Source organism: Prionailurus bengalensis, chromosome B3, assembly GCF_016509475.1.
Source record: "Prionailurus bengalensis isolate Pbe53 chromosome B3, Fcat_Pben_1.1_paternal_pri, whole genome shotgun sequence".
NCBI lineage: Eukaryota > Metazoa > Chordata > Mammalia > Carnivora > Felidae > Prionailurus > Prionailurus bengalensis.
Genome location: NC_057355.1, coordinates 85391204 through 85404141, shown reverse-complemented (window position 1 = coordinate 85404141; position 12938 = coordinate 85391204). Strand labels below are relative to the sequence as shown.

The 12938-nt window shown below is 35.2% G+C and overlaps 1 protein-coding gene across 11 annotated transcripts in view; it reads left to right on the top strand.

The window, feature by feature from the left end:
* The window catches only part of RALGAPA1 (Ral GTPase activating protein catalytic subunit alpha 1), a 277975-nt gene that overhangs the window by 163948 nt on the left and 101089 nt on the right, over nucleotides 1–12938 (top strand). For all 11 annotated transcript variants that reach the window (XM_043556003.1, XM_043556001.1, XM_043556002.1 and 8 more), the window contains 2 exons: nucleotides 5531–5665; nucleotides 6072–6255. In XM_043556003.1, the coding sequence (XP_043411938.1) occupies nucleotides 5531–5665; nucleotides 6072–6255 (319 nt within the window). The remainder of the gene's footprint in view (nucleotides 1–5530; nucleotides 5666–6071; nucleotides 6256–12938) is intronic.

The window sequence follows — 12938 nt, the reverse complement described above, 5'->3', positions numbered from 1 at the left end:
TTGGCTCAGGTCATGATCCCAGCCAGGGTCATGGGATCGAGCCCTGTGTTGGGCTCCACACTGAGCATGGAGCCTGCTTAAGATTCTCTCTCCCCCCTCTGCCGCTCTCCCTGACTTGTGTGCTTTCTCTCTCTCAAATTATTTAAAAACAAAAAACAAAAAAGCCCTACCTTTAAAAAAAAAAAAAAACCTGCATTGTAGTCTATTAAGTGTGCAATAGCAATATGTTCAAAAAAACCATGTATATACCTTAATTTAAAAATACTTTATTGCTGGGGCGCCTGAATGCCTCAGTCAGTTAAGCGTCCGACTTTGGCTCAGGTCATGATCTTACAATTCATGAGTTCGAGCTCTGCGACTGACTGTGGGCTGACAGCTCAGAGCCTGGAGCCCGCTTCAGATTCTGTGTGTCCCTCTGTCCCTCTGCTGCTTGCGCTCTGTCTCTCACATTGTCTTAAAAATAAATAAACATTAAAAAAATTTTTTTTAACATTTTAAAAAATTCTTTATTGCTAAAAAATGCTAACCATCATCTGAGCTTTCAATAAATTGTAATCTTTTTTACTGGTGGAGGGTCTTGCCTTAGCACTGGTGGCTGATCACAGTGATTGCTCCAGGTTGGGGCAGCTGTGGCAATTTCTTAACATAAAACAGTAAGGAAGTTTGCCACATTGATTGACTTTTTTCCCCCCACAATTTCTCTAGCATACGATCTTGTTTGATAGCACTTTACCCACAGTAGAATTTCTTTCAAAATTGGAATCAGTCCTTTGAAATGATGGTGCCATTTTATCAACTATGTATGTTTATGTAATATTCTAAATCTTTTGTTGTAATTTCACATCTTCACAACATCTTCACCAGGAAGAGATTTCATCTCAAGAAACCACTTTCTTTCCTTATTCATGAGAAGCAACTCCTTACTCATTAAATATTGATCATGACATTGTAGTAGTCCAGTCAACATCTACAGACCTCACTTCTAATTCTAGTTCTCTTGCTATTTCTACCAATACTGCAGTTATCTCCTCCACAGAAATCTTCAACCTCTCAAAGTCATCCATGAAATTTGAAGTCACTTCTTCCATACTCCTGTTAATGTTGATATTTTGACCACTTCCCACGAATTGTGAATGTTCTTTTTTTTTTTTAATTTTTTTAATGTTCATTTATTTTTGAGAGAGAAGAAAGAGACAGAGGGCAAGTGGGGCAGGGGCAGAGAGAGAGGGAGACACAGAATCTGAAGCAGGCTCCAGGCTCTGTGCTGTCATCACAGAGCCCGACACAGGACCTGAACTCACAAACTGTGAGATCATGACCTGAGCCAAAGTCAGATGCTTAATGGACTGAGCCACCAGGCACCCCTAATCATGAATGTTCTTAATGGCATCCAGAATGGCGAATCCTTTCCAGAAGGTTTTCAATTTGGTTTACCCAGATCCTTCAGATGAATCACTATCCATGGCAGCTATAACCTTATGAAATGTCTTTCTTATATAATAAGACCCGAAAGTCAAAATTTCTCCTTGATCCAGGGGCTGCAGAATGGATGTTGTATTAACAGGCATGAAAACAACATTAACCTCATTGTGCATCTCCATCAGAGCTCTTGGACTTAAAATATTCAGTAAACCATGTTATAAACAGATGTGATGTTATCCGGGCTTTGCTGTTCCATGTATAGAGTACAGGCAGAATAGAGTTAGCATAATTCTTAAGGGCCCGAGGATTTTTGGAATGGTAAATGAACACTGGCTTCAACTTAAAGACACTAGCTGCATTAGCCCCCACCAAAAGAGGCAGCCTGTCCTTTGAAGCTTTGAAGCCAGACATTGACTTTCCTCCAGCCATGAAAGTCCTAGGTGCATCTTCTTCAAATAGAAGGCTGTTTTGTCTACATTGAAAATCTGTTGTTTAGTGTAGCTACTTTCATTAGTTTTCTTAGCTGCATCTTCTGGATAACTTGCTGCAGCCTCTGTATCACCATTTCCTGCCTCATCTTGCACTGTTATGTTATGTAGATGATTTCTTTCCTTAAACTTCATGAACCAATGTCTGCTAGCTTTAGACTTCTTTTCTGTAGCTTCCTTACCTCCTTCAGCTTTCATAGAATTTAAGAGAGTTAGAGCCTTGCTCTGGGTTAGGCTTTGACGTAAGGAATTTTGCAGCTGGTTTGATCCTCCATCCAAACCATAAAACTTTCTCTGTATTGGCAAACACAGCTGTTTTGCTTTCTTATCATTTATGTGTTCACTAGAGTAGCAGTTTTAATTTCCTTCAAAAACTTTTCCTTTGTATTCACATCTAGGCTGTTTGGCACAAGAAGCCTAGCTTTCAGCTTGTCTTGACTTTAGACATGCCTTCCTCACTAAATTTAATTTCTAGCTTTTGATTAAAGTGAGAGTCACGTGACTCTTTCACTTGAACACTAGAGGCCATTGTAGATTATTAATTGGCCTAATTTGAGTATTGTTGTGTCTCAGGGAATAGGGCGGCCTGAGGAGAAAGGATGGGGAATAGCTGATTCATGGAGCAGTCAGAACACACACAATGTTTACTGATTAAGTTTGCTAACTTACATGGACACAGTTTGTAGCACCCCAAAACATTTACAGTAATAACATCAGAGGTCACAGATCACCATAATAAATATAATAACAATAAAAATGGAAAAGTTAGAAATATTGCAAGAATTACCAGTATGTGACACAGAGACACAAAGTGAACAAATGCTGTCAGAAAATAGTGCTTAAACACTTGCTTAAGACAGGGTTGCCACAAACCTTCAATTTGTAAAGTACACAGTACCTGTGAAGTACAGTAAAGTGAGGCACAATAAAATAAGTATGCCTGTATTTTGTCCACTTGATCTGTCTTATGCTGAGTGGTGTGTTAAAGTTTGCTAAATGTTTTTGTATTTCTTTGCATCTATTTTAGTTTTTGCTTTATAAAGATAGTCACTGTGTTATTTGATACATAGATACCCATAAGTCTTCATTTTGTTTGAGTTGTAGCTTTTAACATGAGTGCTTTTTGGTTTGAATTCTAATTTGCGTCTGTGTTTCTTTATCTACAAGATATATTTCCTTTGTTCTATTTTTTAAGTTCCTTTTGGTATTCAGGGAATTTTATACTTTGCTCTTGTGGTTACATTTCTATGTATGCCTTTTAAAAATACTTTTATTTCCTTGCTTTCTTAACCTCTTATTTTTTAAAACACTTTTTTTGTGTGGTTTGTGATTATTTAATGGTATCCTTTATCTCATCGCATATACATTAATAAATGAGCTTATTTTACTTTTCTTCTCTCTTTGCCTCCATTTTTACTTTATTTCTACATATAACACATAGGATAAATCATATAATAAATGATACTTCCACGCTCATCTCTACCTTTATTTTTTTAGTCTTAGCTTTTGTAACTACATGTATCAAATACCATTCTTTTTGCTGAAGTTCCTCAGTCAACTATTTGGTTAGATGAAGTTCATCTTTATTCTTCAGGACAGGCCCATAAATACAGAATTCCCTGAGGGCTGGTATATTTAAAACTTTTTTTGTAACCCTGATACTTGAGAAACATCTTTGCTAGATATAGAATCCTTAGGTTCACATTTACTTTCCTTGAAGTTGTTTGTTTTTTTTAAATGTTGCCTTGCTTTGTGTATTGTTTTTGAGAAGTCTGAAGCCTGTTTTATTCTCTTGCCCTTCTAAATTATTGCATCTTTTTTTCCAGGAGGCCCTAAGGATATCTTTTTTCTTTATGTTTGAAGTCTTACTTTTAAAGTTTTACCAGGATATGTGTTAGAGTTGATTATTGCAGGTCAGTTTGTCCTGGCTTCTGGTGAACCTTTTTAATATGTATATATACAGAGACTCCAAATATGTAAATTGGATATTCTTTTTCTCTCTTTATCTCAAACATTTTTTCTCTGACACTTTTTATCTTATTTTAAATCTCATTTTTATTCTTTTAATTGTTTCCCCACTATTCTTCAAAGCCCCATATTAAATTTTGGTTTTTTTTCAAATTTATTCTTCTTTAGGCATCCTGTAATCTAGGCTTCATTTCTAATATGATTTTGTCATTTTACTTCTTTTCTTGACATGAAACAATTCTTCCTTTCTTAGTTCTTAGTTTTTAATTTCTAAATTCTAAGAATTCTATTCTTAGTTTTTAATTTCTGATTTACGATGGGGTTTTCTTTGTCCTCCATATCTAAATGCTTTTACTTGTTGGAATGAACATGGGTGTTGTATGTAAATAATGAATCATGGGAATCTATTCCCGAAGCCAAGAGCATACTGTATATACTGTCTGTTAGCTAACTTGATAATAAATATATTTTTTTAAATGCTGTTTGATAATATGTAATTTAGATTAGAATGTTGTGTTATAGTTTTCTTCTCCTTCATAATTGGGTTTTTTGAGGAGGGGTTTCATCAGTTGAACTGTTTAGATTCTCATTTTTTGTTTTCTTTTTATAATAGTTTTATATAGATGAAGGTTGCTTCTGCATTTCTGTGAACAGGACTGGTGGCTTGGGGTGGTTTATAAGATTCCTACTTCAAGAGCTCCCTCATCTGGTGATTCAACAAAGTTTAGTGTCTTTATTGTCTTTTTAAGGGGAGGAATTGTAGATCCATCAGTTTATTGGATGATGCTTTTTAAGGAGGAGAGAAATTATAAGCCCATCAATTTTTAAAATTTGTTTAAGTCTTGCAGGATCCTAAATTCTGCTTTTTCTTTTTACTACATGTTTGCCACAGGATGTCTCCCTATTCCTTCTTAACATTCTTCTTCTCCAAAGCATTACCTTTCCTGTGTGTACTTTTAAGTCCTTTTTTCTACTCCGTATCTACCAGTACACTTTTTCAATATTCTCATACTTAGGGTAACTTTTTCTTTCTGGCTTGGTTTTTAGCTTTATACCTAGTTCTTGCTTCTCTTTTACAATTTTTCCTAAACTGTCCTTGCTCTTCATGAAAGTTTGTAATGGGATAATGAGGAAAAGCTTGCTGGGATTTGCTGACAGTTTCTACTCACAGATAATTTGAAGTCTGGATGTTCTGTTTTTTGGTTATATTGAGGATGTCAGTTTTTTGATGTTTTATTGGTTCTTTTTGTTCTTTAAAAGGAATGTAGAAATATTTCTGATATATGTGACCTCAACCTTTCATTTGTGATCTATTCCTTGAACAGTTTTAAATAAGTCAAGCTAATTGATGTCTGTTCTGTTTTAGGCTCATCGTTTTATAGGAATTTTAAATAATTTTTGCCGTCCTGTTTATTACACTTAAAGTTCCATTGTGCTGGCTTTAAAATATGAGGAAGAAACCCACCATAATGTTTATATACAATATCTTAAAATCAGATCTATGTAAATATTCATAGTAGAATTAGGGTTGATTTTATTCCTGAAATAAATTTTGGAAGACAAAAAATAAGTTGGTGAATTTCTGTTAAATGTATTAAAGCTCTTATTTTGTGAGTTTACAGTCATAATCATCTCTTTCGTTGTTGTTACAGTTGGTTGTATCCTTACTTCTGTGCCTCCTGGACTGGATCATGGCCTTACCTCTAAAGACACTGCTCCAACCAGTCCATGCTACAGGAGCAGAAAATGATAAAATAGAAAAATCTGTCCTCAATTGCATTTATAAGGTAACCTTATTTGCTTTATTGTTTATTTGGTAACCACAGTTTTTAAAACCTAAAGAAATAACATTTCTTGGTATTACATTTTTGTTTTTAGAGCTAGATATTTTCTAAGAACATAGATTTATCTTATAGTACCTAAGAGTAATTAAAACTTCTTCCTACAAGATGCTTCTGCTTTACTGCAGATTTTTGAAAGGAGTCAAATCCTTATGGAATGTGAGAATCATTAGTTAAATTTACTCATTCTTGTTTTTAAAAGGCATTAAATTTTACCTTGATTGAAGAACTGAGTTTTAAAATAGTTAAAAATTTTTTCAAGCTCTTGTATTACCAGTTGTCATTTTTATCCATTTATCTTTCTTTATTTGTCTTCACTGAAAAGGAAAACTGTTTTCCCTCGTACTTCCAGGTATTACATGGGTGTGTTTATGGAGCTCAGTGTTTTAGCAATCCAAGGTATTTTCCAATGAGCCTCTCTGACTTGGCATCTGTAGATTATGACCCTTTTATGCATTTGGAAAGTCTGAAAGAGCCTGAACCTCTTCACTCTCCAGATTCGGAACGATCTTCTAAACTTCAGCCAGTGACAGAAGGTAAAAGGAATTCACTTTAGGACAGTATTATTTCTTGGATTCTCTCAAAGTATGATTTGAGGCCATAAGTAAAAATAATGGAGATGAGTATATCTTACTTTGTAGTTCTGTATCTCACCATGTATATTCTAGCAAAGTTCATTTTTAGTTTAAAAAATAACTTCAGAAACACAGTTACTAAGATTATATGTGATGACACTCCCTTTATACTTCTAGTGAAGTTATTCTGGTAAGGTTTTTTTGATACTTTACTTTATACATCATAAGATTTCTATAATGGAATAAGAGATTTAGCTTTGGAGTCTAAAAGATGTGGTATTGAATTTTGACTCTCATTTACTAGCTGAGTGGCTATGTCTGTTTCCTTATCTATAAAATAGGGCTGATAATATTTATTCCCTCGTGGTTGTTTTGAGTCCTGAATAAGATAATATGTGTAAAACCCTTTGTACAGTTCTTGGTAGGTAGTGAAGTCAGTAACGTTTTTTTTTAAGCCACATTGTTTCTACATTCAGAGAGTTTACTTTCAGATATAAGAGAAAGATGTAAATAAATAACCTTTAAATACGAGTATAAAAATAAAAGTACATTTAAGACACAGAGGTAGTTTAGAGGAACCCAGCAAATTATTGAAGGGTTTTAAGAAGGTTATATACATGAGAAAATTAGTACTGACAGCAGTTTGAAAGCAGTGTTTTATGGAGTTGGCAGATTATGGCCCATGCCTGCCACCTGTTTCTGTAAATAAAGTTTTATTGGGACACATCCATGCTTTCATTTATGTATCATTGTGTCGGCTTTTGTGCAACAACAGTAGTGTTGAATAGTTGCAAACGAGATCATGTGGTCCAGAAAGCTGAAAATATTTACTATCTGCCCCTTACAGAAAAAGTTTGCTGATCTCTGGTAAAGATTGATTTTAGGAAAGTTAAACCAGGATCAGAGAAACCAATCATGAAGCTGTTGCAATAGGCCTACCAAGAATTGCTAAAGGCCTAAATTGTTAGATCTCTCCCAAAGTAGACCAAGAATATGAGAAAGGCTAGAGGTTTGGGAAGGAGAATGAGGAGGTGCAATATTGCAAATGGTGTAGTTTGGGATGAATGTCGGATAGTCATATGAAGACCGCTAGTGGGCAGTTTGTTGTATATGCAGATCTCAATCGTAGCAGAAAGGTCTTTGTTAGGAATCTATATTTGTCTGCACGCACACACGCGCACGTATGTGTGTATTCTGAGAAGAAAAAAAGTTGGAAAGGAAGGAAAACTGGGAGAGAATAATTTCTCAGAAACAAAAACAGGAGAAAGATATTTAAAAGATTGGGTAATGGTATTAAATGATAGGCCAGATGCAGAAAGACTGAAAAATGTGTCTGCTTTAGTTTCAGCAGAGAAGTAGGAGGGAGAAGTGGATGGCTGTGGGTTGAAGAGCAAAGAGGAGTTAAAGAAATAGAGCCATTTGTCAAAAGTACTCTTTAAAGAAGCTGGACTGTATAAAAAAGAAAGATAAATGATAAGACAGTAAGTAAGCTAAAAAATAATTCTCAGCAGAGGTAAAGGATTTCTACGGATGAAGAGACTTGAACTTCTATAAACTGAGAAGGAAGATGGCAAGGGGATCATTAGTAGGGTGAAGCTCCTGAAGAGTGAGCTAGAAAGTATAGATGCTAATATTAGTCCTTATTCTGACCCAGAAAGAAAAAGAAGATGGAAGTAGATTAAGGGGATTAGCAGATGTTATTGAGAGTCCAACAGAAAATGGAAACTACAAAGTTTTAGTTGCACCAGCCAGCATTCAGTAAGGTGGATGTGGCAGAATACCTGGGAACTGTGGTTTTCAGAATGTTGGTATATGGTTTAGCCATGGAATCAAGGCTTGGTGAGGGTTGAACTGATGCTAGGAAATGGCTAATAAGTTGGAAGAAAATGGAGTGATTCATTGAATCAGAAAGTAAATGTTGCTAGTAAGTTAGAACAGTGATTCTCAGCCTTGGTTGCACATTGAAGTACTGCTGCTCTGTTCCCATCCATAGAGATTTTGATATATTGATTTGGGATTGCTAGGGTTTTTTAAGGCTTTGCGGGTGGTTAATATGCAGCCGAGGTTGAGAATCACTGAGAGCATCAGTATGTTAGGACAGTAGTTTTTAAAATGAGTTTTTAAGCAGTGGAACCCCTGCAAATAAATTTCACAAGGAAGCCCACTTTGTAAAACTGATAAAAGCAGAGCTGCAGCAGGGTGGAGGCCTTGGATCCTACTGAACTCTATTCTGTCCATCTCCTAACAGCCCTCTCCAAGGGCTCTACAAAACAGAATGGGAAAATTACTAGATGAGAGATTGTGGTCAAAGAGTAAGCTATTAAGTGAGAGTTTGATTTTTATTTAATTAAAAAAAATTTTTTTAAGTGTATTTATTTTGAGAGAGAAAAAGTATGCAAATTGTGTAGGGACAAAGAGGGAAGAGAGAGAATCCCAAGCAGGCTCCACACTGTCAGCACAGAGCCCAACGTGGGGCTCAGCGTCCCAAACTGTGAAATCATGACCTGAGCCGAAACCAAGAGTTGGACACTGAACCGACTGGGCTACTCAGGTGCCCTGGACGAGTTTGATTTTTAAAGGTGTAATAGTTATAAATGTTCAAGACATCTAAGATGTGGCCATGATGATGGATTGGTGACATAGAATGAAAATAAAGATATGAAGTTACACATTAAAGAAATAGGGCTAGGGTTTGGGGTTGGTCACAAATTGCTAATAGTTTCTCTAAAACACAAATACAGTTGACCCTTGACCAGTATGGGTTTGAACTGTGCAGGTCCACTGACACATGGAGTTTTGTTTTTTACTATAAATATATTTTTTCTCCTTTATGATTTTCTTTTCTTTAGCTTTATTATAAGAATACAGTATACAATACAAAAAAAACATTCAAAATGTGTGTTAATCAACTGCTTATGTTGTTGGTAAGGCTTTTTGTGAACAATAGGCTATTCGCAGTTAAGTTTGGGAGAAGTAAAAAGTTAAAACGTGGATTTTTCACTGCATGGAGGGATCAGTGCCCTAACCCCCATATTTTTCAAGGGTCAGCTGTATACAGAACTGAAATAAGAATATAAGATTTAAATTGAAGCTCAGATATAGTAGAGATATACTGGGAAGCATAGTATAGCAAAATAATTTAGACCGTAATTGATATATAGACAACTTTATATATTTAATTCTTTAGATTTGGTATAGTAAAACTGTTTATTTTACTTAAAAGCAAAATTATCTGAAAAGATTAGTTACTTTTTGCATTATTCTCAAAAGGGTAAAATGATGAAGCCTGAGGGCAGTATAGCACACTTGTTAAACAGTGAAATAAGTAGTTTACTTATGTAAAGGGAGTTTTTAATATATTTCAGACAAAATTTACTGTACCATTAACAGTTACAGTAAAAGACACAAAGGTAAAGATTTAAATAGACGAGTTTTATATTGATACCAAATACTCTGTGGAGTATTGTTCTCTAAATGTGCTAAGTTGTTCCCTTTGGACTTTCTTAAAGGTATAAAAGACCAGATTAATGCAGAACCTTTTAGGAACAGCTGTAAGCCAACAGCAGGTGATCCTGTGGTCTATAGTGACAACATGCTCTGTTCGTTTTTTTTTTTTTTTTTCAATATGGCAAAGTGACTAATCATTGTGCCCTTGTCTAAGGCATGTTTCATCATCTTCAAGCACTTTTTTGGCCAAAGACTTCTAAACATAGAGTGTCCCTCCCTAATAAGCTCAGTATTAGATTGAACGAGTCTGATTTGAGGACTATTGGCAGGAGTAGGTGTAATTATTAAATTTACTAAATAATAAAGCAAGGTAGTAAAGTTGGCTTTTTGTCAAATAGCAGTAGTCTTATTAGCAAAAAGTCATCATTTGCAGGGTCAGAGTGAAAGGAGGCTCCAAAGGATTCATTTTGTCCTAATTACAGTTTCACCTATACATATTATGCAAAGCTAATATTTAAAGCATTTGCCAAAATTAACTTCCTCTGCATGTTCTATTAGAGTGCAATGAATTGCAGCAGCTTTTTATGTCTTGCTGCTTTTGTATGCTGTAATAATCTGTAATTATGGGTTTGCTGCAAATGCTGGAGGGTTTGTTTAATCTGACAATCTGAAAAGACAACCCTGAATAGACTTATTTAAATGAATGTTAGTTACACAAAGCCTTAGAAGCATCGATATCTTCATGTTACATTTTCTCACAAGGCTAGTTATTTAGAATTTCGTTTTGAATATCTAAATTAGAGAATTTCATATGTTTTCTTTATATCTAAATTGATTTTGAGGAGAGATACATATGTTCCATAGTTCATAACTCAAAATTTTAAATAAAATTGTCCAATTAACAAATTGAGAGATTTTTATCCTTCCATATTTATATATATCCTGAATTTAGAGAAGCAGCTTAGGAAAGAAAATGCTGTTACCTACATCTAAAATCTAAATGTAGTTTGTAAGTATTCTCAGTGTTAGTAATTATGACAGATTCGTAAATGAGTTCATTTGAACTGCATTCCCACTGTCTCTTCCTTTGAGAAGAGGATGTATAGGATGGACAGGAACCTAGGACTAGGGTTTTGTTTTGGGGAGAGCTGGCTCATTCTTGCAGTTTATTTATAAGTAAGTTTGAAAAAGGAACTCATAAAACCTGTGATACTTATAATGCTCTCAAAATTGAATGATTTATATTGCTTCTGTTATATTCAACTTTGTATACAAGTTTTCAATTCATCTTTATTAAAAAAAAAACCTGTATTATTCTTAAAGAAAAATGGTGTTTGAGGTGTTTCAGTGATTTCTCTAAGATCACAGATCAAGCCAGAGGCGAAGTCAGGAATTTTTCTGTTTTGTGATGTTTCTATTAAATTATATTCTTTCACTTCTCAAAAATGTTCTACAAAAAAGATTCATTGCTTAGAACAAGTCATATATTTAAGTTTATCACTCAAAAGGAGGAGGACAAAGAAAGAACAGAAAATTCTTTTCATACATCAAAAAATTTGTAATGTCTTTAATTACAATTTTTATTAAAATTTTTCTTTTTGTTTATTTTTGAGAGGGAGAGAGTACAAGCAGGGGAGGGACAGAGAGAGAGGAATACACAGAATCAGAGCAGGCTCCAGGCTCCAGACTGTCAGCACAGAGCCCAACACAGGGCTCAAACTCACGAACCACAAGACTATGACCTGAGCTGAAGTCGGACATTCAAACAATTTAGCCACCAAGACACCCCTTTTATTACCATTTAAAATGTGATTAGGTCTTAGTTAGATGAGCTTTTCAATCGATCTGGCCTTTATAGATACTAAGGTATGCTAAATAATACTATTTTGAAGTTACTATACACAGGGAAAAAAAGTTGAATTGTTTCCATATGTCACAGTGATTTGCTAAAAGAAAAGGGCATTTTTAAAAAATGTTTATTTATTTTGAGAGCAATTGAGAACACTAGTGGGGAGGGGCAGAGAAAGGAAATCCCAAGCAAGCTCGTGGCTGTCAGTCGGAGCCCGACATGAGGCTCAAACTCACAAACCATGAGATCATGACCTGAGCCAAATTCAAGACTCAAGACCCTTAACTGACTCAGGCGCCCCGAAAAGGGCATTTTAACAAAAGATAAAAATACGGAAATTAAAGTTGTGGTAAAGATGGAACTAACACTGAACTGGGAAGCAAAAGACCAGCCCTGTTCTTTGGTAGACCAATCCCTTAGCTCTTGTGTACCCACTTGTCCTCACGTTCAAAATGATGAGTACTGGCTAAATTGTCTGTAAGGTCCCCAACAGCATGAACTTTCATTGCATTCTAAGTTTTAATGAGGGGAAGGGAAAGCAGACACTACATTCAAGCCACTTCTCTGTTTTTTCATCCAATGGCATATCTTTTTACTTGACCTGCATATAGTCTTGAAAAAATGTAGGATTGAATTAAGGTTAATCATTTAGTGTTATCTAGTGTTGAATAGCTGATTTTCAGAACTAGGCATATTTATAATTGAAGAACAACTCAATATAATTGGAACTTTTTAAGTAAACTGAAAAATATTCATATATATACATGTATGTGGTCATAAAACATGATTGATAATGGAAGAAGATTAAAATTTTGATACTCCAACATTTCAAAGTCAACCAAAGTTCTCTCTTAGAGTTGGAATAATGGAAAAAGATGTTTTTGCTATTAATGGCATAGCAGCTGGTTTCTTGCTGATCTCTGCTTGTAGTCAGTGAGGGCTATGGCCTTGAAAATATAACACTATTCTTTTCTCTTGCTTCTTTTTAAGCATCACATGAGCAGTGCACAAGCTAATGTCCTTACAAACTTTTTTTTAATATGAAATTTATTGTCAGATTGGTTTCCATACAACACCCAGTGCTCATCCCAACACCCAGTGCTCATCCCAACAGGTGCCCTCCTCAATACCCATCACCCACCCTCCTCTCCCTCCCACTCCCCATCAACCCTCAGTTTATTCTCAGTTTTTAAGAGTCTCTTATGGGTTGGCTCTCTCCCTCTCTAACTTTTTTTGTCCTTCCCTTCCCCTGTGGTCTTCTGTTAAGTTTCTCAGGATCCACATAAGAGTGAAACATATGGTATCTGTCTTTCTCTGTATGACTTATTTCACTTAGCATAACACTTCA